This window comes from Caretta caretta, chromosome 7 (assembly GCF_965140235.1).
Source record: "Caretta caretta isolate rCarCar2 chromosome 7, rCarCar1.hap1, whole genome shotgun sequence".
NCBI classification, from domain to species: Eukaryota; Metazoa; Chordata; order Testudines; family Cheloniidae; genus Caretta; species Caretta caretta.
In genome coordinates this window covers 31365175-31392248 of record NC_134212.1, presented here as the reverse complement: position 1 = coordinate 31392248, position 27074 = coordinate 31365175, and the positions used below count along the sequence as shown (strand labels likewise).

The following is a 27074-nucleotide window of genomic DNA, read 5'->3' as shown; positions in this document are numbered from 1 at the left end:
TCCTCCTCCAGCCCCCTCTGCTGTTTGCTGCCCTGCCCCAGAGGCAGAATTCTGAAGAAGTTCTCTGTGGGCTTCGACAGGGTGTCCTCCAGGGCAGGAAGCACCCTGTGTGGTGGTGGTGTGCCCATTGGAGAGGTGGGTCAGCACCTGCCTCTAAAAAGTCGGATGGAAGCACCTTGCTCACTATGGCAGAGCCTCATCTGACTGCGTGAGCCAGAGGAGATTCCTTTTGTGGAGAAACTGCTATGGAGGTGGTCCCATGTCAGTACACTGCCTCCATTTGAATTACCCCAGTGGAAGGCTGATTAGAATCAGTGTTTCAAGGTGGACTTCATTTATTAAAGAAGACAGCTTTAGCTTGGGTCAGTTTACAACTCAGCAGAGGTGGTAACAGTCAGGGGCTAGGCTATCCTGAGAGTTACTGCATGGCTTGCTATTTATTGTCTTAATTCAGTGGTATGTTAGAAAACAGCAAAGGCTCCTTTGCTCAGGGAAATGCACCAAGGCCTTAAGACAGGCCCAGCTAAGAAGTGAAGCTTGACCTCAAGATGTTGGGGTAAGGCTCCTACCAAGTTATTTCCATGTGTTGTCCTTTCAGTAAGGATCGCTTTGATTTGTCAGTCCCGGGGCTGAACACCTTGCTGCTGCCCCACTCGGTTCCAGCAAGACTTGCTTTCCCATGGAGGCATGAGTGCAGTTGAGCTCTGCCTCCTGCCAATAGTTAGAGGCTCTACCCCTTTTCCAATACTGCCCCCTGGTGAGGAAGCCCCTCTAACCAACAGTCACCCTTTTGTCAATCATGAAGAACCTTGTGGTTGTTAAGCTGAGGTGCCAGTTTAGTAATCCATGATAGTTCATGCTGAACATACATAATATATCACACTACGCTTTAGATAGATCCTGCTCCCACTAGCCCTTGGCACCATGCAGGCAGTGGAACTGCTCCTGGCAGCTCAGGGATCCATCTGAGCAGCAGGGAAATGCTCTGGTACCTTCATGCTGACACCAAAGCTGGGCCTTTGTCTTTGAGCTGCTCTGAAGCAAAGTTCATCTCACCTGGGGTGGGGAAGAGGAGGAGGAGAAAGACAGGTAAAAATGACTCCCAGCTGCATTCTTTGCATTGAGACAGTCACCTCAGGGGTGGGAATTTCCAGTGCTCGGCCATATGGTCACCTCCATGCCCTCTCTGTCTGCCAATACCTTTAGGAGGCCCCATTCCAGCAGTTCTGTGGTTTTAGGGAATGAGATAGGCCTCGATGGTCAAAGCCAATTAATTGCAGGAGGGGGAGGAACACCCTGAAGGATGCATCTCCCAGACAAAGAAGCAATGGTAGGGAGAACGAGGGTACAGCTGCTAGGCTGAATAGGTGCTGCCCATGGGAGAGAAACTGAGGGGCCCCTGGTGTTTGGGGTGAGCTTGGCCAACACAAGCAATATGCCCTGTGCCCCATAGTTTAGTTGGCCGCTGGAACTTAGAGGCAGGCTCACAACTGTTTTCAAGATCAGAACAACCTACCCTGTGATGCAGTGTGCTCCCTCCCCCGGAGTCTTGCCCTAGGGAGGGGCTTGTCCAACAGAAATATCCCATCCTGGATGCAGGCAGGGCTGGGAGAGAGCTTCCCATCTGGGTTTGAGTGACTCATTGGAATGATCTTTCCCGCCTCTGAAGCAGCTGACCCTGAACTCCACTCTGCTGCTTCAGCCTTTTGCTCAGCCCCGGTGGCTTGGGCCTGATTTGCACACCGGACCTGGGGAGAGAATGAGAGCGGCTCAGCTGAAGCCCACAAGCTGTGAGGGGCATGCTTTATCAGCCCTTGCTTTTAATACCTAGTGTGCCATGAGCCCTGCATGGGACGATTGTGTTGAATCCTGCTCCCACCTACAAAACCTGAGATTGGTACCTCTAAACAGAAGGGGACAATTTTCTAAAGCTTTAAAATTAAAAAAAGGGGGGGTGTTGCAGCCCCTATAAAGAATTCTGTCCTATTAGACCTTGTCCTAACAGAGAGTGGAAGTGCTCACCAAACTAAAAATTAATGGTAGCTTAGCTACCAGTGCTCATGACTTGATCACATGCCAGTTTCACAAAGCTGAGAACAATTTTAATCAAATCAGCTGGAAGGAAAAATTTAATCAGAAAAATATTAATTGGTAAAAGTCTCACAGGATACCCAGAAAGCCACAATACCACACTTGTGGAAGACAGCTGTGCTGGTTAAGAGCGTTTAGAGGGGAAATGAAGGCAGCAATAAATAGATTATAAACACATGGAAGAAGAGGCAAGTTGACAGTACTGAATGCAAGTCAGAAGTTAGGCATTGTAGGAAGTTGATCAGGGAAGCCAAGAGATAAGGAAAAGCTATGGCTGGCAGTATAAAGGAAGTTTTAAGCTATATACACTTTCCATGCTACTGGGTTCTATGGAAGCTGTTAGAAGCTACTAAAGTCAGATATTTAAAAAAAAAAAAAAAACCCAGCAGATCTAGATAACTTGTACCCAAGAGTTTTAACGGAGCCAGGTGAGGAGCTCACTGCAGAGTTACTGTAGCCTTGGAGCACAGGGAAAGTTCCAGAAAAAAGCTAATCTGCCAGTTTAAAAAAGGGGTAAATGGTATGATGGCGTTAATTATAGGCCTGCTATTGACTCTGGACAAGATAACGGAGCAGCTAACAGGGGACTTGATCACAAGAACAAAACAAGTCAATAGGGGTTCCTGGAAAGTAGCTCCTGCCACATTCCCTTTTCTGGAGGAGTTTGGTTGATCAAGGTAATAGCACTGAGGTAGCAGATGTCTGTAATGCATTTGACTGTCAAAAACCCAAACCCTCTAGAGTTACGGCACATGTGACACGAATTAAGAACTAGCTAAGGGATAGGTCTCACCACGTAATGGGAGTGGTCATTAAGGGGGTCTGTTTCCAGTGGGGTCCCACAGGAATTAGTTCTTGGCCTTATGCTCTTTAACATTTTTATCTGTGACCTGGAAGAAAACAAAATAGTCACTGATAAAGTTAGCTGATGACAAAGATTGGGGGAGTGGTAAATAATGAAAGGGCAGGTCACCCATTCAGAGCAATTTGGATAGTTTGATAAACTGCCTACAACCAAACTATTTACATTAAAATACACTCTACATCTAGGAGCAAAGAGTGCAGGCCATATACATACACAATGGAGGTCTTGCTCCTGAGAAGTGGCTACTGACAGCGGTGTGGGTCATCGTGGATAATCAGCTGAACGCAAGCTAGGTGCGATGCTGTGGCCAAGAAGAGCTAATGTGATCCTGGGATGCACAAACTGGGGAATCTTGAGCAGGGAGATCATTTTCCTCTGCATTTGGCAATGGTGCGACCTACAGCCTGTTCTGGGGCTTACAATTGAAGAAGGATGTTGAGAAATTGGAGGGATTCTGAGAAGAGCCAGGAGAAGGATTACAAAACATGCCTTATAGTGAGAGACTCAATCTCTATTTAGCTTGCCAAAGGGAAGATTAAGGGGTGACTTGAACACAGTCTGTAAGTAGCTACCTGGGGAACTGATAGTTAATAATGGGTGCTCCAGTCTAGCAAAGAAAGGTCTAACAATCCAATGGCTGGAGATTGAAACTCGACACAGACTGGAAAGAGGACACGCTTTCTTAGTGTGCACCTTCGTAATTAACCCTTGGGAAGGCTTACCGGGGTCCAGGTGGATTCTCCCTCGTTGACAGTTTTGAAATCAGGATGGGATGTTTTTCTAAAGAGATCTGCTCTGGGAATTATTTTGGGGCAGTTCTCTGGCCTGTGTCGTACGGGAGGGCAGAGACCATGATCCTAATGGTCCCTTTGTGCCTTAGAATCTATGACATCAAATAGTAGAGGTCTTAAAGGAGTTTTTAGAGTAAGGGCCGGGGGAGGGCCAACAGGTGCGGAGGAGTATGTGATTCAGCCAGACACATTCCTTAGCGGAGGATTTATTAGAAGGGGAAATGATCTCCTAGGAAAGAGGAGAGGATCGACATTGATAACATAGGTAGGACCTAAAGAGAAATGGTCAAATGAAAACAGTCCCAATCACATCACATGGAGGCAGATGAGTAAATATGGACCAATTTGATCAGTAGGCCATGTTGGTGGGGAAATGGCGCCATGCTAAAAAAGTCAGACTCCAATGAGATGATGGTCTTGAATCAAACCGTACCGTGGAATCGCTATGGGCAGAATGTCTATGCTTGAATAATAAGAGTAGAAATATAATCCTGACCAGCAGAGTGATGGTGATTGCATAATCTCAGGGGAAATGAGAGGCTATACAAACAGAAAACCCAACAACGGAGGAATTCAGCTATCTTTTTATTGACAGGGGACATGTCCCCTCGGTATGGGATGCTGAGATAACATTTCTAGACACCATTAATGACTACTTCTCGCAGCAGCTTGTCCTGGGACCCACAAGGGGAGAGGCAATTCTTGGTTCGATCCAAAGTGGTGCATGGGATCTGGTCCAAGAGGTCACTACAGCTGAACTGCTCAGTAACATTGACCATAAGGTGATTAAATTAACATCCTTGTAGGGCAGATATAATCAAAGAAACCCACCACAGAAGCATTTAACGTCAAAAAGGGGAACTACTCAAAAATGAGGAAGCTAGTTAAATAGCAATTAAAAGGAACTGTCGAAAGAGCAAAGTGCCTGCAAACTGCATGGAAACGACTTAAAACACCATAACAAAGGCTCCAACAACGTGTTGCCACCTCCACCACCCTCGCCCTCAAAAACAGAAAATCAGTAAGAGGATCAAAAAATGCCACCATGGCTAAACAGGCGAGTAAGTGGCAGATAGAGGCAAAGAAGCATCCTTTGAAAATTGGAAGTCAAATCCAAGTGAGGAGAATAGAAAGGAACAAACTCTGCCAGGTCAAGAGTAAAAGTACAGTTAAAAGAAAAGGAGGACTTGTGGCACCTTAGAGACTAACCAATTTATTTGAGCATAAGCTTTCGTGAGCTACAGCTCACTTCATCGGGTGCAGCAGCTCACGAAAGCTTACACTCAAATAAATTGGTTAGTCTCTAAGGTGCCACAAGTACTCCTTTTCTTTTTGCGAATACAGACTAACACGGCTGTTACTCTGAAAAAAGTACAGTTAGACGCAAGGTAACTCGAAGAGCAACTAGCAAAAGACAAAAATTAACAGCTAAAAAGTTTAAGTACATCAGAAGCAGGAAGCCTGCCAAATTGCTGGAGGATTAAGGTGCTAAAGGAGCACTCAAGGAAGACAAGGCTATTGCGGAGAAGCTTAATGACTTCTGTGCATCAGTCTTCGCTGCAGAGGTTCTGAGGGACGTCCCCACACCCAAGCCATTCTTTTTCAGTGACAAATCTGAGGAACTGTCCCAGATTGAGGTGTTGATAGGAAGTGGGTTTGGAACAAGTTGCTAAATTATACAGTTATAAGTCACCAGGACCAGATGGTACTCCCAGATCAGTAACTGGTTACAAGACAGGAAACAAAGGATAGGACTCAATGATCAGGTTTCTCAACGGAGAGCAGGAAGTGGCAGGGTCTCCCAAAGATCTGTACTGGGACCAGTGTGGTTCAACATATTCATAAGTGATTTGGAAAAGGGGGTGAACAGTGAGGTGGCAAAATCTGCAGATGATACTAGACGCCTCAAGATTGCAGTCAGCTTTAGACTGAACTAAGAGTTACAAAGGGATCTCACAAAACTGGGTGACAGGGCAACAAAATGGCACATGAAATTCAATGTTGCAAAGATCGAGGGCTATAAAAGCATGAATAGTGTGGAGAAAGTGAAGTGTTATTTACCCCTTCTTACAACCCAATGAAATTAATAGGCAGCAGGTTTAAGAACCATAAGGCAGGACCCTTCTTCACACAACATAGTCAGGTTGTGAAGGCCAAAATTATAACTGGGTTCAAAAAAGCGATAGGTAAGTTCCTGGAGTTTAGGTCCATCAGTGGCTGTTAGCCAAGCTGGTCAGAGATGCAGTCCCATGGTCTGCGCGTCCCTCAGCCTCTGACTGCCAGAAACTGGAACTGGACGATGGGGGCTGGATAACTTGATCAATTACTCTTTTGCGTTCATTCTCAGAAGCATCTGGCCCTGGCCACTGTCAGAAAACAGGCTACTGGGCCAGACAGACCATGGGTCTGACACAGCATGGCCGTTCTTATGACATTTTCATAATGAAACTCTCTGGTTAGCAACAGTTGTGATTGGCACTTTAAGCTAGTTGGACAAAAATTTTTAAAGAGGTCAAAATTGACCTACTTCCAACAACCTGAACTGACTGAAGTCTGGAAGTTTAACTCTGTCCCCATTCACCTGGGGAACATTTCAGGCTCTTGTAAGTGCTCCCAGGGAGGAAGGCGCTTCCCTGCCATGGGAACGGCTCAGTCTCTGCAGCTATCCTAGGAGGAAGGGGGACTCGCCTCAGCACCCAAATGGTTACAGAAACATGCCTGGGACCTTAGGATAGAGTTGGGTCAATAAGGTTTAAGTTTACCAGCAACTCCAAACACACCACTCACGTTTGTTCCAGCTTGAACCAAAACCGGCATTTCTCAGCTGCACAAAAAAGGCTGGAAAAAATGGAATCAGACAGAAGTGCTGCATTTTGACACAAGCCAAAGGTTTTCCATTTTGGGCATTTGTTACGAGGCCAGCAGAACGCCTACCCGGGGCGGGAGGAGATTGCAAGGGCCTCTCTTCTAAGTCTGAGCCCCGTGGTGAGTACTCACCTGGGAGAACCTCCGTCAATTCTCTCCCAGCTCGATGCGGAAAGGGATTTGAACATGAGTCTCCCACATTGCGGCAGCCATCCTAGCCACCGGGCCCTGCGCCTGTTGAAGCTTGTCCCCTTTGCCTAAAATACTTCAGCGACTGAGCAGAGACAGGGCCATCTGCCATGCCCATGGCAAGCGCCCTAAGCCACCGGGCTACGGGTTAGATGGCAGGTCCTCGCTCCCCCCTTCCCCGCCATGCTCAGGCATTTGGCACATCTCGCCCTCCCCGGACTTGGACAGATAGCTCAGAATCAAAGCAAGTGCCGAACTGGGTCAAAGTGAAGCGCTACCAGTTGACATCACTGACGTGTTTCTATGCCCTCGGGGTGGCCAAAGCTGGGCAGGGAACTCGGCACTTGTTTGCCAATGGTTTTGGGTTGGCCAAACTCCATTTCTCAGCAAATCAGCTCTTGGCTGAAGAGACATCCCCCAGCTTTACCCGTGGGTCTGGGTGTCCGAGCCACCAAGGCCCCAGCCTCACAGGCGTCACTGACCCGTCAGAACTCCTCCCCCCTCAAATTAGAACCCCAGAGTCCCAATGCTGTCCCCACTCAAATGGGGCACAGGAATCCCATCCCACCCCCCTACTTTTGCCAGAGTGGAACCCAGGGTTCCTAGTACCCACCCCAGCTCCACCCCAGCAGAAACCCAGCAGTCCTGACATTCTCCCCCGGCCCTGAGCCCCGCTCCCCAAGCCTGAGGCATGGGGCACAGAAATCCTGAGCACACCCCCTCCCAAAAAAGACCCCTTCTTCCCCACCAGAATGGAACCCTGGAGTCCTCCCCCGCCCCTCCAGGCCCCGCCACATTCCCAGAGCAAAAGGAGATGAGGATGGGGACCTGCATCCCGCAATGTAGCTCCTGTCCCAGGCTTCCTCCCGCAAGAGCTCTGTGGCGGCAGATAGCTAGGTGGCTGCCCAGGAGTGGGTCTTGCAACACCACCAGCGAGTGGTTCCCCAGCCCTGGCCCAGCCCCAAATCCTCCCTCGGGCAGACGCCTCAAGGAACAAAAGGCTTTTAGGGCTGGTCTCTGCCCCCCCAGGTCCCCTACTCAGCGCCGGTGAGACTCCATTTCCAGGGCATGCAGCCAGCTGGCTCCCTGCTGCAGGGAACCCCCAGTTCAGCGCACCACTCTGCCCCCCCCCCAGCTCTGCTCACACCCCTCACTCCTGACCCACAGCCCCCCCACTAGCCCCACACACAACTCCACCGGTGCCCTTCAGGCCCAACCCACAGCCTCCTGCTGGCTTCATACACACTGCTCTTCCATTGCCCCTCACTCCTGACCCACAGCCCCTTGCTAGCCCCCCCACAACTGCACTGGTGCCCCTCAATCCTAACCCACAGCACCCCCCACACTTCCACCAGTGCCCCTCATTTCTGACCCCCAGCCCAGCCCAGGCACCTGCTGCTGCTCACCCAGCTAATCTGTATTCGACCCAACAGCCACTGCTGCTGCCTTTGTCTCCTGCTCCAGCCAGGTGTGACGGGGAAGTGGGGGCTGGGCACCCCCCCGCCTAGCGGGCGAGCGAGCAAAGGAAATTAATTACCAAGGCTGTGCCGCCAGCCCAGAGCCAGAGAGCGGTACATACAGCCCCCCACTCCCAGCGCATGTCCCCGCAGCAGAGGCTTCCCGCCCACCCAGCCCGGCAGGGCACTTGGGGCACAGTGAGCGCCACTCTCAGGGCAGCATTTAAGGGGCACGCCAGCCTCGTTACCTAACTCCCAGCCCCCCCATAACCACCACACCCCATCCCCACCCAGAGTGCTGGAGACAAGCCAGGAATCCTGGCTTCCAGCCCCTCCCGCAAGCTCTGGGTCACCGCCCTGACTGCTAACAGGAGCCCCCCAGAAGAACAGTGAATGGGGAGTCCTTTGAATTCCAGCCCCCCCAACCCCAGCTATGGGGGCAGCCAGCCCTGGCAGGGAGGAGGGGAACAGAGAGCACCCTCCTGGGGGAAGAGCAGCTGCAGTGGACTCCTGGGTTCTAGCCTCAGGTCGAGAAGCAGCCCCAAGACCCACAGCTCAGGCTGTCAGCTTGAGCCTGCCTGGAGAAGCCTTTTAAAGGCACCTGCTCAGCCCCACTCGCCCACCCCCCCATTAGAGAGAGAGAGAGAGAGATACTCACCTAATGCAGGGCCCTGCCCGGGGAATCAGGGAGCTGGAGTCACTGTCCCTGCCCCCTAAATACCAATATCTGAGTCTGGAACATTTAGTGCAGCCCCCATAGACCCTAGGAGTCCTGAGTGTGGCACGTCCCTACTGCAGAGCCTGGAGGGGACACGTGCCTCTGAATTCCTGCACTGTCCAGACCGCAAACCCTCCCCACATGTTGTGTTCGTCTTGGTCCCTGCTGGAGGGAATGAGCCCAGCTCTGTGTCTGGCCCTACCACCCCCTGCTGGACAGCATCAGAACCACCCAGCCTGTCGCCCAGCTCTGGATCCTCATACCCAGGCCCCTCCCCACTCTGAGGAAGCTCCCAGTCAGGGGCCTTGGGACAGGGACTCTCCCAGAAAGCAGCAGTAACATGATAATTCAAAGCAAATAACTTTATTAGCTGAGCGGGAAGCAAGGGGGGGGTCTCACTGGGGGGAAGTGAAGGTGCTGAAGTTGGCGGTGGGGGCGCAATAATGTGGGGGTTGGGGGACAATCAGCAGAGAAGGGGGGGGCAGGCAGCATCTCTGGGGGCCTTTCAGGGCTGGGCTGCCAGCTGCTCGGTGGCGTCTGTGGAGGAAGAAAGACGCGGGGTCAGATCTGTGCATTGGGGGCAACAGGCCAGGAGCAGGTGTATGGGGTGGGGACAGAAGGAAGGCAGCATTTGGTACTCAACCCCCACTGGCCATGGGATCAGTGCCTCAATCCCAACCCGCAGCCCCCTGCTTTGCCAGCCCTGGGATCCCAAACCAGCTCTGCCGGTGCCCCACCATCCCGACCCACAGCCCCCTGCTATCCTATCCCTGGGCTCTGGCCCCCAGCTCTGCCAGTGACCCTCAGTCCCGATGCATGGCCCCCCTGCCATCCCAGCTCTGCTGGTACCCCTCAATCTCAACCCACAGTCCCCTGCTTTACCAGCCTTGGGATCCCAAACCAGCTCTGCCAGTGCCCCACCATCCCAACCCACAGCCCCCTGCTATCCTATCCTTGGGCTCTGGCCCCCAGCTCTGCCAGTGGCCCTCAGTCCCACTGCACGGCCCCCCCCTACCATCCCAGTTCTGCCAGTACCCCTCAGTCCTGACCCACAGTCCCCGCCTTATCCAGCTCTGCCGGTGCCCCTCAGTACCCCCTGCTATCCCAGATGATGTGGTTCTGGGGTTAGGAGAGCTCCCCCCACTGCACACGGTGCTGGGTTCTGCTTACCCATTGCAGGGGGGAGGGATGGGGTCAGGATCAGGCTAGAAAGAAGAGAAAGGTGAGGGTTAATCCAGGGAATCCTCCCCCAAACACACCCAATGCCCAGTGGGGGAGGGGGAAGGCCCACATCTACCCTCCCTGGGTGCCCACAGGGTCCATCAGAATATGTGTGGGGCAGGACAAGGGGGAGGGGAAGGGCCCCCATGTGCTGGATGGTGAAGAGTGCAGGCCCTAGGGTGGAGGTACAGGGTGTTAGCGGCAGCAGGGGGATGTTCTCATGGGAAGGGGAGAAGCATGAGTTGAGGGGTGAGGCCCAGGGCTGGTGGGGAGGGAGGTCGGGGGGTGGAGGGCACTCGGAGGATGGGGAAAGGTTTTGGGCTGGAGGGTGGGAAGGGGTCGGGGGGATGTGGGGGCAGGTCAGGAGGCTGTGGGGGAAAGGCCCGGGGGGAGAGGTTCTGCAGGGGGAGGGGTGGCCAGGAGCAGAGGCTATGGGGGAGCACTGGTAAGCAGTCAGGGGATAAGAGGGAAGGTCCCCTCACAGATCAGTAACTGGTTACAAGACAGGAGACAAAGGGTAGCACTCAATGGTCAGTTTTCACAGTGGAGAGAGATAAACAGCGGTGTCCCCCAGGGGGCTGTTCTGGGACCAGTCCTAGTCCACATATTCATAAATGATGTGGAAAAAGGGGTAAACAGTGAGGCGGCAAAGTTTGCAGATGATACAAAATTACTCAAGGTAGTTAAGTCCCAGGCAGGCTGCGAAGGACATATCCCAACTCTACATACAAAATGATGGGGTCTAAATGGGCTGTTACCGCTCAAGAGAGACCTTGGAGTCACTGTGGCGAGTTCTCTGAAAACATCCACTCAGTGTGCAGCAGCCGACAAAAACGCTACCAGAATGTTAGGAACCATTGGAAAAGGGATAGATAATAAAAGAGAAAATATCATAATGTCACTAGCTAAATCCCTGGTACGTCCACACACTGAATGCTGCGTGCAATTCCGGTCGCCCCATCTCAGAAAAGATACAGTAGAATTGAAGAAAGTGCAGAGAAGGGCAACAAAAATGACGAGGGGGACGGAACCACTTCTGTATGAGAGACTGAAAAGAGGCGACTAAGGGGATATGATGGTGGTTTATGAAATCAGGACTGGGGTGGAGAAAGTAAATGGGGAAGTGTTGTTTACCCCTTCCCATAACACAAGGACCAGTGGGTCACCCAATGAAATTAACGGGCAGCAGGTCTGAAACAAACACAAGGCCGTATTTCTTCACATGACGCACCGTCAGCCCATGGAACTTGTTGCCAGGGGATGTTGTGAAGGCCAAAAATCTAACTGTGTTCAAAAAAGAATTGGATGAGTTCCTGGAGGACAGGTCCACCAATGGCTATTAGCCAAGATGGTCAGAGATGTACCCCACGCTCTGGGTGTCCCTAAACCTCTAATTGCCAGAAGCTGGGACTGGACGACAGGGGATGGCTCACTCGATCAATTGCCCTCTTGTGGTCATTCCCTCTGGGACACCTGGCACTGGCCACTGTCACAGACAGGATATGGGGCTACATGGACCATTGGTCTGACCCAGTGTGGCCGTTCTTATGGTCTGAAGCTTGCTGACAAGGTCCTGGAGGATAAGGGGAGTCACAGGAGAGCCCTGAGGGACTGGTGAGGAGAGGTTGGGGGGAAGAGTGGGGGAGACTATGGGGGGATTAGTAGGGCAGGGGAGCTGTACCAATGGGGAACTAGAGGAATGGGGGGCTGGGGAGAGTCCTATGGGTCAGAGTGGGGGGTTATGGGGGCTGAACCAATGGGGAACTTGATGGGTTGGAGGCCAGGGGTTGGGGGGGTCCTGGAGGGGCTGGGAGAACTGCAGGGGGGATCCATGGGGACTGTACCAATGGGGAAGTAGAGAGGTGAAAGTTTGGGGGGGCATACCGATGAGGAAGTAGAAGGGTGGGGGTTGGGAGGGCAAACCAATGGGCAAGTAGAGAGGTGGGGGTCTGGGGGCTGTACCAATGGGGAAGTAGAGGAGTGGGGGTCGGGGGGGGGCGTACTAATGGGGAAGTATTGGGGTGGAGGTCAGGGGAGCCATACCAATGAGGAAGTAGAAGGGTGGGGGCCTGGGGGGGTCTGTACCACTGGGGAAGTAGAGAGGTGGGAGGTCTGGGAGGCCATACTAATGAGGAAGCAGAGGGGTGGAGGTCGGGGGGGGGTATACCAATGGGGAGGTAGAGAGATGGGGGTCTGAGCGGCCATACTAATGGGGAAGTAGAGGGGTGGAGGTTGGGGGCACCGTACCAATGGGAAGGTAGAGGGGTGTAGGTCAGGGGAGCCGTACCAATAAGGAAGCAGAGGGGTGGAGGTCGGGGGGGCATACCAATGGGGAAGTAGAGGGGTGGGGATCTGGGGGGGCCGTACCAATGGGGAAGTAGAGGGGCAGCTTCTCCTTGTAAATCTCCTCATCCTTCTCCTGGAAGACGCAGATCACCAGCCGGTCGACCTGCCAGGTGTGAGTGGGGATGTGGGTCAGTGGTGGGGAGGGACTCCAGCATTGGGGGTGGGGGGAGGACTCAAGGGTTGGCGGAGCTGAGAGCTGCAGGTCTGGGCACCTGGCCTTAAAAGACTCAACTCCTCCCCTGATCATCACCCCCCCTCCCCCGGGTCACAATGGTGTGAGCACAGCCACAGGCCCGCTCACAAACACCCATGTGCATACACGTGCACATTCACAGTCACCCATGTGCACGCTCACAAACCCATTCACACTCATGTGCATGCTCACACACACCCATGAGAACGCTCCCCCCAGGTGCACAATGCCCCAAGCACCTCCATGTTCCCGTGCACATTCCCGCGTGCGCCCGCTGTTCACACCCCCGCGCTCCCATGGGCAGTGCGGTGCTCGTGGACCTGCCCCGCCCAGCAGGGGGCGCCCACGCTTCCCCTCACCTTCTCCTTGTTCACCTCCAGCCACTCCCGCAGCGTCCTCAGGACGACCTCGGCCGCGGCATCGCTGGGGTACCCTGGGGGCAGAGCAGCAGGGATCAGAGCCAGGGCCTGGAGCGAGCCCCCAGCCCAGGAGAGGGGTCAAGTCCCAGGCCCAGCCCCATACTCACCGAACACACCCGTGGAGAGACAAGGGAAGGCCTGGGAGGAGAGACAGTGGGTGAGAGAGACACCTGCCACCCCTGCAGCACCCGCTGCCCCCAGGACCCCATGCCCCACACAACTGCCACCCCAGACCGCTCCCTGCCCAGCACCTACCCCCCCAGCACCATCCTCCAAAGCACTGCTCCCCATCCCTCCCACTGCCCTCTCTCATTGCCCCCCACAGCACTGTCCCTCATAGCACCCCTCCCTACAACGCCCTCTCCCAACCTGCATCACCTCCCTCTGCAACCTCTTCTCCATTTGCATAAACCTTTCTCCCCAGCTGCATGACCCCCAGCAAATCCCAGCCCCTCCCTCATGCACCTCCAGGCTCTCTCACCACGGTGCGGAGTTTGTTTTCCACGGCCAGTTTCAGGCTGTTCTTGTAGCAGTTCTCCAGCTCCTTTTCCTGGGACGCACTCGGCTCCCCCTGGGCAATGGGACCCACTGCGTGGATGACATCTACACCGGGGGAAGGCAGGGGGATAAGAGCTAGGGAGACCCCCTGGCCTCGCCTGCAGCACAGCACCCCCTAGTGCTGGACTGGGGCATGCACCCCCTACTGAGCCCCCGCCCCTCAGCACAGCGCCCCCTAGCGCCGCACCGACTGCGAGGGGAGAGCACCCCCTGCTGAGCCCCACAGCCCCTGAAAGTCTTCCATTCATAAGCTGCCCCAACTCAGCCTAAATTGGCAGTGGGCAGGCTCAGGGCACAAGCTGGGGGTGAGGGCAGCAGTGCTGCCTGGTGGCTGCATTTGGTACTGAGCCCCATGCCCCTGAGCCAAGGGGCAGGGAGAGGGGGGCGGCTGCAGTGAAATATGGGCCCAGCAAGGGATGGTTTTAAGGGGCTTTTCCAGGCTGATCCCTCCCTCCATCCCACCCCAGACACCCCGTTTGACTCTATCCCTCCTCCCTCCCTCCCCAGACACCCCCATCTCTCCCTCCAACCCCAGACACCCCATCTATCCCTCCCTCCCTCCCCAGACACCTCCATCTATACCTCCCTCCCCAGACACTCCCATCTATCCATCCCTCCCTCCCTCCCTTCCCAGACACCCCCATCTATCCTTCCCTCCTTCCCTCCATCAATCCCTCTCTGCCTTCCTCCCTCGACACCCCCATCTATCCCTCCCTCCCTCCTTGCCTCCCCAGACACCCCATCTATCTATCCCTTCCTCCCTGCCTCCCACCTTCCCTAGACACCCCCATTTATCCCTCCCTCTCCAGACACCCCCATCTATCCATCCCTCCCCGATCCCCAGACACGTCCCTCCTTCTGTCCCTCCCTCTCTCCCTAGGTGGCTGGAAGATGACAGTTGCATTGCCAACACGCAGCTGGTCTCCCTCACCCCCACGGGCCCTCCCTGGCTCTGGTCCCAGAGTGGCCCAGTGAGATGGGTCCATGTGGGCACAAATCTGGTGCTGAGCGCCCCATGTGACACAGTCTGGTGCGAGAAGCCAACCCCGGCTTGAGGGCGTTCGAGTGCTCCTCACGCATCCTATGTGCCTGGTCTTGGGTTGGTCTACTGGCTCCCCACCCCACCCCACCCCACCCCACCCCCGGCTGGCGCCCGGTGTCACAAATCTCTCCCCATCACGCTCCCTTCGCCCGTTTCCATGTCAGACAAGGATGCTGGACGCTGCTTGGGGCCGGGGTGGGGTGTGGGACATTCACACACGTTGCATAGAATGGGCATCAAGGATCAGCCTTGCCAACCCTGGGAGTGAGGAGGGTTATCTTGCCCACAGCCAGACCTCTTTCCCCGCCCAGGTCACCCAATAATGAACAGAGACCCCCGCAACTATCCCAGCCAGGGCTGCCCCCCAGCTCTGCTGGTGCCCCTCAGTCCCGACCTGCAGCCCCTGAGCACTGATTACCAATTGAACTGAACTGCAACACTGACAACAGAGACCAGGCAGCTCATTGCATGAGTGACAGGGGGTTGGATTTGAAGCTGGGGATGGGAGGTGGGAGCCGCAGGGGACTGGGCAGAGGGATAGCTTGGTGGTTTGAGCATTGGCCTGCTAAACCCAGGGTTGTGAGTTCAATCCTTCAGGGGGCCATTTAGGGATCTGGGGTTGGGGACTGGTCCTGCTTTGAGCAGGGGGGATTGGACTAGATGACCTCCTGAGGTCCCTTCCAATCCTGATATTCTGTGATTCTATGACTGGGGACCACCCATCTATTTCCTATTCCTGACACACACATGCAGAGAGTGCTGAGCAAAGGTCAGAGCTATCATTTCTCCCCAGGCACTGCGCCCACCTGGCCCTGGGACTGGTTTGATCTTAGACCCAGGTCTGGAAATGTCTTGACAAGATCGCCCCTTGCCCCTTCCCCAGCTGCTGCCCACCCCCAGGCCTGGCTTTGCTCTCTTGGGGGCAGCATGGGATGCAGAGCCCTTCCTAACCTTTGCCCAATCTGGGTGGAACCCAGGAATCCTGAATCCCAGCCCCCTGCTCTGACCCACTGGATCCCACCCCCCACCAGGAGCCAGGCACAGAACCCAGGAGTCCTAGCTCCCAGCCCCCGCACTGTAACCCACAGACATGCCCCCCAGCCAGAGTCCTCCCAAGGTCCTGTCGCTGAACAGAGGAGCTGTCAGCCCAAGGGCTGAGCCCTGCTTCATGCCCCATCAATCAGCAGCTGCTCGTCCTTCAGCTCCAGCAGCAATGGCCCTGACACCTGCCCGGCTGCAAAACAGGACTCCTGGTTCTGTCCTTGCGCTGGGTCCTGGCTCCCGGCTGCCCCACCCCCCCAACTTTAACTGTTAGACCCCACTTCCCCACCAGAGACAGAACCCAGGAGTCCTGGCTCCCAACCCCACCCTCCCCCTTTGACATCCCCAGCAGCCTGTGGGCTCTGGCAGTGACTCGTACCACCCAGGGAGATGCCGGCTCCATTTAGCCCAGGCTGCCTGGCTGCTGTTGTGCCCAGTCCTGCTGCTTTTGTAAATGCCAGTTGTTTCAGTGTGAGTGGGGCTCCATTGTGCCAGGCGCTGCCCAGACCCCGACTGAGATCAGGGACCCCATTGTGCTGGGTGCTGCTCAGACCCCGACTGAGATCAGGGACCCCTTGTGCCAGGCGCTGCTCAGACCCCGACTGAGATCAGGGCCCCCTTGTGCCGGGCGCTGCTCAGACCCCGACTGAGATCAGGGACCCCTTGTGCCGGGCGCTGCTCAGACCCCGACTGAGATCAGGGACCCCATTGTGCCGGGCGCTGCTCAGACCCCGACTGAGATCAGGGCCCCCTTGTGCTGGGCGCTGCTCAGACCCCGACTGAGATCAGGGCCCCCTTGTGCCGGGTGCTGCTCAGACCCCGACTGAGATCAGGGCCCCAGTGTAGCAGGGTGTATTGGGAGTTCTGAGGCTCAGGTGTTTTGTGGTTGTAGGGTGTTTTGGGAGCATGCTGCTGTGTTTTCATGGCAGCTCCCTAAATCCCCCCGGGGTGTAGATCTCGCAGCAGGAGCAGACACGCTGTCAGGTAAGGGAAAGAGGTTTATTGCGGGGGGGGGGCGTGGCAACTGTTTATCCTGGGATCCAGCTCCCTGCTGAGCCCCCCAGCCCACTACCCGTAGCACAGCACCCCCTTGTGCGGTGAGGCTGAGGCCAGCTCTGGCTGGGGTGGCACAGTGCCCCTGCAGCACAGAGCAGGCACCAGCTCTGAAGGCAGCGCTGCAGGGGATGGGGATGGGGTGAGGCCCAGGTTGCTGTCCCTGGCACTGGGGGCTCTAGGAACCCTCCAGCCCTGCAGGCACAGGGAACGGGCTCTTGGACGCCGGCCACAGGGAGAGCCGAGCTGTGCGGGGACATTCAGTCCCAGCAGGGAGATGGGGAGGCTTGGCAGGAGGGGCCCTTTCCAAGGCTGCATGAGGGAGCCATGGTTGGGAGGGGCACAAGCAGGGGACAAAGGCCAGGGAGGGAGGGGAACCAACACCCCAGCCTCGTTGGGACAGGCAATATACTGCCAGGTGCTCTAACCACTAGACCCCACTCCCTTCCCAATGCGAGGGATGGACCAGGCGGGGAGTGAAGAGTGTCACGATGGGCTCTGTGCCAAGAGGGCACAGAGCAGCAGTGCAGAGGGCACAGGGGGTGCCGAGGGCACAGAGGGGCAGTATGGAGGGTACAGGGGGTGTAGAGGGCACAGAGAAGCAGTGCAGGGGGCACAGGGGGTGCAGAGGGCACAGAGGGGCAGTGCAGGGGGTACAGGGGGTGCAGAGGGGCAGTGCAGGGGGCACAGGGGGTGCCGAGGGCACAGAGGGGCAGTGCAGGGGGCACAGGGGGCACAGAGGGGCAGTGCAGGGGGCACAGGGCGTGCAGAGGGCACAGTTCAGGGAGTGCAGGGCTATGGGGGGTTCAGGACCTTACCCTATCCCCTCTGGCTCAGGGGGGGTGTCTCTCTCTGCCCTAGTTATTTACTAGCCCCATCATGTTATTTGTGCATCGTATTAGATTTTGATCTGGGTTGATCCTGGATGCACCCACCCCTTCCCTACATGCCTGCCTGTCCCTCCTCCCCACCACCTGCCATATCCCCTGCCTGCCTCCATCCATACCCTCCCCCACCTACCCCCTGCCAAGCTCTGGAGCTGGGGACTCCCTCCAGGAGCTGGTTTGCAGAGTGTGTGTGTGTGTGTGTGTGTGTGTGTGAAAGAGAGAGAGAGAGAGAGAGAGATCAGTGTGTGTGATCAGTGTGTGTTATCAATGTGTCTGTGTGAGACCAGTGTGTGTGTGTGAGAGAGAGAGAGAGAGAGAGAGAGAGAGAGATCTGTGTGGGTGTGAGATCAGAGTGTGTTATCAATGTGTTTGTGTGAGACCCATGTGTGCGCATTTGTGTGTGTGATCAGTGTGTGAGAGAGATCAATGTGTGTGCATGGGAGATCAGCATGTGTATGTAATCAGTATGTGTGTGGGATCAGAGGGTGAGATCAGTGTGTGCTTGTGTGTGAAATCATTGTGTGTGATCTCTATGTGTGCATGATCAGTGTGTGAGATTGGCGTGTGTGATCAGCAGGGATCCTAGTTTTCCATGATAAAAAAGCCAAAATTCTCAGATAAAAAACCATAGAAATCTTTGTTTTTCCACTATTAAAATTAAACACAGAACTTTAATTCCCCATGCCACAATATATACAGGTATCAGTTGAATACAATTTTTATTGGTATACAGTAGAACCCCATAGAGCTGAGCCTCCATTATCTGGCTCTCTGGATTTGACCGAACCACCAGCCACCTGGGGCTGGCTGCGGCTGAGGCTGATGGGCAGCTGGAGCTGGGGGTGATGGGCAGTCAGCTCCAGGCAGCCAGGGCTGGGGTTGATGCATGATCAGCCCAGGGCAGCCCCAGGCAGCTTGTGGTTCGGTTAATACTGAGAGCTGGATAAACAGGGTTCTACTGTATATGTTTTTATTTTTATAAAAGTAAAAACTAAAGATTCTCCATAAAAATGCACAATTCTGATCACCAAATGGATTTCTAGGATCCCTGGTGATCAGAGAGTGAAATCAGTGAGTGATCAGTGTGTGTGTGAGATCAGTGCATGTGTGTGTATGACATCAGTGTGTAAGTGTGAGATCAATGAGTGTGAGATCAGTATTTGTGTGATCAATATGTGAGTGTGAGATCAGTGTGTATGTATGAGATCAGTATGTGTGAGATGAGTGTGTGAGTGTGAGATGAGTGTGAAAGATCAGTGTGTGTGAGATCACTGTGTTTGAGATCAGTGTGAGAGATCAGTGTGTGTGAGATAGATGTGTGTGTCTGAGATCAGTGTGTGAATGTGAGATCAATTTGTGTAAGATCAATGTGTGTGAGATCAGTATTTGTGTGATCAATATGTGAGTGTGAGATCAGTGTGTATGTATGAGATCAGTATGTGTGAGATGAGTGTGTGAGTGTGAGATGAGTGTGAAAGATCAGTGTGTGTGAGATCACTGTGTTTGAGATCCGTGTGAGAGATCAGTGTGTGTGAGATAGATGTGTGTGTCTGAGATCAGTGTGTGAATGTGAGATCAATTTGTGTAAGATCAATGTGTGTGAGATCAGTGTGTGAGATCAGTATTTGTGTGATCAATATGTGAGTGTGAGATCAGTGTGTATGTATGAGATCAGTATGTGTGAGATGAGTGTGTGAGTGTGAGATGAGTGTGAAAGATCAGTGTGTGTGAGATCACTGTGTTTGAGATCCGTGTGAGAGATCAGTGTGTGTGAGATAGATGTGTGTGTCTGAGATCAGTGTGTGAATGTGAGATCAATTTGTGTAAGATCAATGTGTGTGAGATCAGTGTGTGAGATCAGTATTTGTGTGATCAATATGTGAGTGTGAGATCAGTGTGTATGTATGAGATCAGTATGTGTGAGATGAGTGTGTGAGTGTGAGATGAGTGTGAAAGATCAGTGTGTGTGAGATCACTGTGTTTGAGATCCGTGTGAGAGATCAGTGTGTGTGAGATAGATGTGTGTGTCTGAGATCAGTGTGTGAATGTGAGATCAATTTGTGTAAGATCAATGTGTGTGAGATCAGTGTGTGAGATCAGTATTTGTGTGATCAATATGTGAGTGTGAGATCAGTGTGTATGTATGAGATCAGTATGTGTGAGATGAGTGTGTGAGTGTGAGATGAGTGTGAAAGATCAGTGTGTGTGAGATCACTGTGTTTGAGATCCGTGTGAGAGATCAGTGTGTGTGAGATAGATGTGTGTGTCTGAGATCAGTGTGTGAATGTGAGATCAATTTGTGTAAGATCAATGTGTGTGAGATCAGTGTGTGAGATCAGTATTTGTGTGATCAATATGTGAGTGTGAGATCAGTGTGTATGTATGAGATCAGTATGTGTGAGATGAGTGTGTGTGAGATGAGTGTGAAAGATCAGTGTGTGTGAGATCACTGTGTTTGAGATCAGTGTGAGAGATCAGTGTGTGTGAGATAGATGTGTGTGTCTGAGATCAGTGTGTGAATGTGAGATCAATTTGTGTAAGATCAATGTGTGTGAGATCAGTGTGTGAGTGTGAGATCAGTGTGTGTGAGATAGATGTGTGTGCTTTAGATCAGTGTGTGTGAGATCAGTTTGTGTAAGATCAGTGTGTGAGTTGAGATCAGGGTGTGTGAGATCAGGGTGTAAAATCAGAGTGCATGACATCAGTGTTTGAGTTGAGATCTGTGTGAGAGATCAGTGTGTGAGTGTAATCTGTGTGTAAGATCAATGTGTGTGAGATCAGTGTGTGTGTGTGTGATCACAACCACACCACTCCCCTGCCCCCGTCATTTGCACAGAGTATTGCTGCCCACCCCACACCATGCCTCTCCCTTACAGCCTGGTCGATAGCACTTTGCATTTGCTGCTCTTGTCTATAATATTAGCCTGATAAATAGACTGCTGTTTACCCCTCTCGCCCCGCTCCGGGAAATTATTGATAATACGCATGGCCGGCAGCCAGGGGTCTGCATGACAGATCTCCCCAACGCTGCAGGTGGTGCTGGGTGGGGGGCTGTGAGGAGCTGCAGGGTGCAGGGTGGGGCTCAGTAGGAGGCGCTCTCCCCCCTCACTGTCAGCACTGGCCCCTCTGCCCCAGGATGGTGTTAGGAGGAGTTGTGCTGCAGGGAACAGCAGGGAGGCATCTCCTTCCCTCACTGCCTGTCCCAACAGGCCTGCAGATCAGCATCAGCTGACAGCTTCCTGTGCCCAGTGTGCGTGTCTGTGAGAGGGCGGGATGAGGAGGGGTGTGTATGATATCGGGTGTGTAACATCTCAGTCTGGGTCTGTGCAGCACCCAGCACAATGGGGCCCTGATCTCGGTCGGGGTCTGTGCAGCGCCTGGCACAATGGAGCCCTGATCTCGGTCGGGGTCTGTGCAGCACCTGGCACAATGGGGACCCTGGTCTCAGTTGGGGTCTGTGCAGTGCCTGGCACAATGGAGCCCTGATCTCAGTCTGGGTCTGTGCAGCGCCTGGCACAATGGAGCCCTGATCTCGGTCGGGGTCTGTGCAGTGCCTGGCACAATGGGGACCCTGGTCTCAGTTGGGGTCTGTGCAGTGCCTGGCACAATGGAGCCCTGATCTCAGTCTGGGTCTGTGCAGCGCCTGGCACAATGGAGCCCTGATCTCGGTCGGGGTCTGTGCAGTGCCTGGCACGATGGGGCCCTGATCTCAGTCAGGGTCTGTGCAGCGCCTGGCACGATGGGGCCCTGATCTCGGTCGGGGTCTGTGCTGTGCCTGGCACGATGGGGCCCTGATCTCAGTCAACAGTCCTTAACCAGAAGAGCTTACATCTAAATACACAGGGGCTGGGTGGGAAAACAGAGTTGCACAGAGGGGAAGGGACTTGCCCAAGGTAAATGACAATAGACCCCAAGTGTCCTGACTCCCAGTCCAGAGCCCCACCTTCTGGGCTGGGCTCAGCACAAAGACTCCAGCCATTTGCAATAACCGAGTGGGGTTGCAGCCCCCCACTTTGCCCCACATTGCAATGCCCCGCAGGGGAACTGTGCTGTGCATGGCCCCCTCTCCCAGGCATCAGTCGCATGTCATTCCACAATGCAGCTGGTGAGACTTGGGGGGAGGAGTTGAGAACAACCCCCCCCTTCCCTGACAGACCTCATTCCTGCCCCCTCCCTTCCAGCCAGATCATGGGGGGGACCCCAGATCTCTGTGCCTCTGCTCTGGTGGGGAATGCACAGCTCAGGGGTGGGGAGTCACCAGCTACCTGGGGTCTCCTCAACCCAAGGTTCTCTGATGGCAGTGAAAGACAGACCCCCAGGGGCACAGCATGGGGGTGACACTGGGGAACCCTGCCCACCCCTGCTTTACACACACACACAGAGCTTTACACATGCAGATGTACTGCTTTACATACACACTGACACACTTGAGGTGCACACTGCTTAACACACACACTGCTTTACACACAGTCACACACACACTACTTTTTATGCACACACTCACACATACACGATAAGCTGTGGAACTACTTGCCACAAGATGTCACTGGAAGGCAGCAAATTCACAAGGAATGACAGGAAGGGCTTTAGAACAGGGAGCCAGGACTCTTGGGGTCACGCCCAGCTCTGGGAAGGGAATGGAGTCCAGTGGTTAGAGCAGGGGGCTGGGAGCTAGACTCCTGGAAGGGAGTGGAGCCTGGTGGTTAGAGCAGCCCGCAGACATGGTCTGCCTTGCAGGCCTCCTGATCCGAGGGCCTGGCTGGGCATATGGATGTGGCCCCGCCTTCCCTTGATGAGCACAGCAGAGCAGTTGGCTGGGCCACTGCAGTGCATCCCCATGGGGCTGGCTCTGAAACGCAGGGGGAGGATCACGCTGCTTCTCGCACCCACCCCAACTCCACAACCTGACACCCCGCCAAGTCCACAATCTGACAGATCCACCACACAGCCAGCCTGACCCAGCTTTACACACAACCGCATTTTATACACACACACCAGGACCCCTTCTCATCCACACCCAATCACCCACAGCCAGATTTCCCAGTGCTCCGCTCCCATTCAAAGCTGGGATTCTCCTGGCCAGCCCCCTCCAGCTGGGCCTCCAGCCGGCCCAGCTCCCCCCACTGAGGGATGGCAGCAGGAAGCGCTGGGCAGTTTGTGCCACATCTCTCGGGGGCCCAATGAGGCAAATCCCCAGACGCGGCTTGTTTTCCACATGTGCTTCTGCTGGCATGCAGGTGATGAACTCGGGGGGTGGGGGGTGCATGTCTGTATGTGCTGACTCCATGTGCACGCACCTCCAGGATTGTGTGTTGTGCAGGTGTGGACATGCAAGCAGGAGTAGGTATATGTGCCGGCAGTGTGTACATGCACCAATGTGTGTGTGTACATGTGCATAAGTTTGCAGGAGCAGAGGTGTGACTGTCACACAGGCTGTATAAGCAACCAGCTGACTTGCTGGGACTCAGGTCTCCTGCTGAACTCACACAAACACACTCTGCCCAGCTCTGGGTATCTGTGTCCTGCTTCTCCTGCCACATTTGCACTGGGCAAAGTGCCACCCAGGAGCTGTTTACACCAGTATGTCCAGTGACTGCACAGAGTCAGAGATCCAGATCTCTCTGTGTCAGGTACCTAAACCAGAGTATCAGAGCAATTGAAATACGTCTCTCCGATTCCCTGCCCGCTCCACACACACACTTTAATGTGTGAGGCTGGGCAGTGCTGTTATCCCTGTTATACACAGATGGGAAACTGAGTCACGATGATTTGTCCAGAGTCCCACAGGAAGCCTGGGGCTGAGCAGGGATTTGAACCTGGCTCTCCTAAGCCTCTGGGTAGCCCTCTACCCAGTGGGCCAGGCTTTCTCTTCAACGGGCCACCCCTTCCACACCTGATTCCCTGGGGAGCTGAACCTGTGACGTCCTGTGTGCTGCACAGAGCAGCAATGCGCGTGCCACGGCATCACCAAGCCACGGTGCTGCAGCTACAGATGCTACAGACAAGACCCCTGGCCAGTGACACTCACATTTGGCGGGGAGCCGGTATCCACAGCTGAGCTTGGCTTTCCCTGTCTCACACCCATTCAGGGATCGGCATTCCTCTTTGAGCAGCTCCCCGGCGGCCCGGTGAATGCACCCATCCACTGCAAGGCAGAGAGGAGGCAAAAGGTTATCCTGGCATCAAGCAATACAGTCAGGGGCAGAGTCCCACCAGTAATGTCACCGCTGGGCATGGCAGGGTGCAGTACCGCCTACTGCCACTGGGGGTGGTCAACATAAATGGTTAACTGCCCTACTACTGCTATCAACATAATACCCTGAGCCTAAGATTTCGGGGCTGAAGGTCCAAATCCCAGCTGATGACCCCTGGAAGGTGATGGGGGTTCTTACAGATATTACAGGAGCACTGAGAGGCCACCCACTGAGGTCAACGCCCTGTCAGGGGTGCTGCACAGACATAGGGAGAGATGGTCTCTGCCCTTGAGCCCTCACAGTCTATGTGGATAAAGGGTGGGGAGAGGGAAACAGGCACTTAGGGGGAAGGGACTTGCCCTGGGAGGTTAATGGCAGAGGTGGGAATATAACCCAGGAGTTCTGGCGCCCAGCCCTCCTGCTCTAACCACTAGACCCCGCTCCCCATCCAGATCTGGGAATAGAAGCCAGGAGTCCTGATTCCCAGTCCATTAGGCAGATGTCTCCTTTTGCTGTCCTGCCCACAAAGAAGCCAGACACTAAATTCTTTGTTTAACAGGGATAGTCCAGGGACCTGGGCCACCATCCTATTGCTGGAGGATAAACCCCCTGGCACCCCTACCCCACATAGCGCTGGCTGTTTGAATGCACACAAGCACCCACATCCCCTCACAGCTGGGAGCTGCTGCGGGATAGACACCCTAACCCGGCTGGCCATCCCCCTTCAGGCCTCCAATCCTATTACATATCTCAATTCATTAGAGCTAATGAATCCTGTCTCAGTCCCATTCTCTGCCCCCCATTTTCCCCCCAGAAAGGAGTAGGTAGATGGATCATAAAAATAAGCAGAAGCAGATTATCATTATTTTTTTAAAACAATCCCCCCTTTCCAGCTTCACTGAGCAAGAGGGATTTACACACTGATCTGGGGATTAACAAGCAATGGAGGTGTCGTCCATGTGTCAATCACTGCAGCTGATTTAATCACTAGTCACCACTCCCCTCCCAGACCTGGGATAGAACCCAAGTCCCACTCCCCTCCTCTCCCAGAGCCAAACATAGATCCCCGGGGTCCTGACTGCCCATCCCCCTTCTCTAACCATTAGATCCCCTCCCTCAGTGGGGTGCCCAGGCTGGGGGATGGGAGGGTAATGTCAGAGCCGAGTTCATTACAGTGACACATTGACTGGGTGTCTCCATTGTTAGCTCATTGCCAGTCCATCCTGCGATCCATAAAACAATATTTCACCCGCCGGGCCTGGTGGGGGAGTGACACCGGGGTGGGGGGCAGGGAGGATCTGGGCTGGATTGCAGCCAGTGCTGGAACATGGCACAGAGCAGGAGGGGTAGGTGTGCTGACACCTCCCTGGGTGTGTGCATCTGGGGTAGTGTCAGGGTGTGGGTATTAGGGGGTGGGAGTGGGGTCTAGTGGTCAGAGCACAGTGGGGGTACGTGGGGTATAGAAGGGAGCTGGAAGAAGCTGGGGGTGGCAGGAGGAAGGGAGTCAAGTAGGGGATGTGTTTTGGTACCAGCAGGGGCTGGGTGATGGGGCGGCAGTGGGGAATAGGGGATGGGGGATTGGATGGGAGATGGAGGGCAGGTGATGCTGGCAGGGGGACACAGTGGGGAATGGGCAGTGGTGGGGGGCTGGCAGAGACAGGGGGTTGGGTGCCAGTGGGGGAGACAGTGAGGGATGAGGTGCAGGAAGGAATGGCAGGGGCAAAAGTTGGGGGCTGGAAGGGATAGGGACACCAGTGGGTCATGGGGGTTGAGTGCTGGTGGGGTTGGGGTGGACAGTGCGTTATGCACCTGGGGAGGGAGCAGGGGGTTGGATGCAGCAGGGTTGTGTGGACAGTGGGGGATGGGGATTGGGTGCCGGTTGGGTTGGTGGGACAGTAGGGGATGGGGGTGGAGGGTTGGGTGCTGACTAGGTAGAGGGGTCAGTGGGGGTGGGGATGGTGGGCAGTGGGGGATGGGAGTGAGGGTTGGGGGACAGTGGAGGATGGGGGCAGGGTTGGGGGACAGTGGAGGATGGGAGTGGGGGGGCTGGGTGCCAGCTGGGTTGTGAGGGACAGTGGGGGGGGAGGATAGGTACTGGCAGGGTTGGGAGGGACAGTGGGGGTGGGGCTGGGTGCCAGCAGGGTTGTTAGGAACAGTGCTGGGGGCTGCGTTCTGGTTGGGTTGGGAAGGATAGCGGGGGGCTGAGTGCCTGCAGAGTTGGGAGGGACAGTGGGTAGGGGACTGGGTGCTGGCTGGGTTGGGAGGGACAGTGGGGGGGGGACTGGGTGCCGGCTGGGTTGGGAGGGACAGTGGGGTGGTGCTGGGTGCCAGCAGGGACAGTGGGGGACTGGGTGCCAGTTGGCTTGGAAGGGATAGTGGGGGGCTGAGTGCCCAGAGTTGGGGGGGACAGTGTGAGGATGGGGACTGGGTGCCGGCTGGGTTGGGAGGGACAGTGCAGGGGTGCTGGGTGCCAGCAGGGACAGTGGGGGGCTGGGTGCCAGTTGGGTTGGGCGGGATACTGGGGGGCTGAGTGCCCGCAGAGTTGGGAGGGACAGTGGGTTGGGGCTGGGTGCCTGCAGAGTTGGGAGGGACAGTGGGTGGGGGCTGGGTGCCGGCTGGGTTGGGAGGGACAGCGGGGGCTGGGCGCCAGCAGGGCTGGGGGATGATGCTTTGGAGGCCAATTTTGCCCACATTCCCTGCGGCAGGCTGCGCACGGAGGAGCTATTTTTGGAAGCTCCTGGCCCCGGGGGAGGCACCCGTCATTTCCACTCTGCACAGCGGAGCTTTGAATCCCCTGTCCCCGCCCAAGTTTATTTGCTGCTGGATTCATAAATCCCCAGAGCGGGAGTGGGGATTTAAATCCCCCAAGGTCTCTCATCCCATCCTAGAGGGACCCCCCGACTCATCCATCTCTCTGCTGGGAAATGGCCTCACTCACCAACTTAGCTCCCCGCCCAGCCAACCAGTCCTCTGCCCTAGGGCTGAATCAGAGTCAGTGCCCCCTAGAGGGGCGACTCTCTGTGTCTCATTTCCCACAGCCAGCCCATCCCCCTCTGCCTGCCCTGGGGACAAGCCTCCCACTCTGCACAGATCCATAAGTCGATCACTCTGGCCAAGGAGAAGATAAAATGTTCCACTTTGTGT

General features: G+C 54.9%; 1 protein-coding gene and 1 long non-coding RNA gene across 6 annotated transcripts in view; both read right to left on the bottom strand.

The window, feature by feature from the left end:
- Nucleotides 1-328: 328 nt before the first annotated feature.
- Nucleotides 329-8280, bottom strand: LOC142072694 (uncharacterized). Of its 2 annotated transcripts, XR_012669238.1 has the most exons (4): nucleotides 8208-8272; nucleotides 2885-2981; nucleotides 1517-1748; nucleotides 329-1056 (listed from the first exon to the last, which is right to left on the bottom strand). It is a non-coding gene; the product is annotated as an uncharacterized LOC142072694 (long non-coding RNA). The 2 variants fall into 2 exon arrangements; XR_012669237.1 differs by lacking the exon at nucleotides 2885-2981 and having other exon boundaries at nucleotides 8208-8280.
- A 1043-nt stretch (nucleotides 8281-9323) lies between these two features.
- The window catches only part of MACROD1 (mono-ADP ribosylhydrolase 1), a 185237-nt gene continuing 167486 nt past the window's right edge, over nucleotides 9324-27074 (bottom strand). For 3 of the 4 annotated variants that reach the window (XM_048856791.2, XM_048856790.2, XM_048856789.2), the window contains 7 exons: nucleotides 23765-23881; nucleotides 13637-13758; nucleotides 13263-13293; nucleotides 13096-13169; nucleotides 12565-12646; nucleotides 10147-10181; nucleotides 9324-9513 (listed from right to left, as the gene is read on the bottom strand). In XM_048856791.2, the coding sequence (XP_048712748.1) occupies nucleotides 10177-10181; nucleotides 12565-12646; nucleotides 13096-13169; nucleotides 13263-13293; nucleotides 13637-13758; nucleotides 23765-23881 (431 nt within the window). In that variant the 3' untranslated portion in view covers nucleotides 9324-9513; nucleotides 10147-10176. The remainder of the gene's footprint in view (nucleotides 9514-10146; nucleotides 10182-12564; nucleotides 12647-13095; nucleotides 13170-13262; nucleotides 13294-13636; nucleotides 13759-23764; nucleotides 23882-27074) is intronic. The other variant, XM_048856792.2, reaches the window with a different exon arrangement.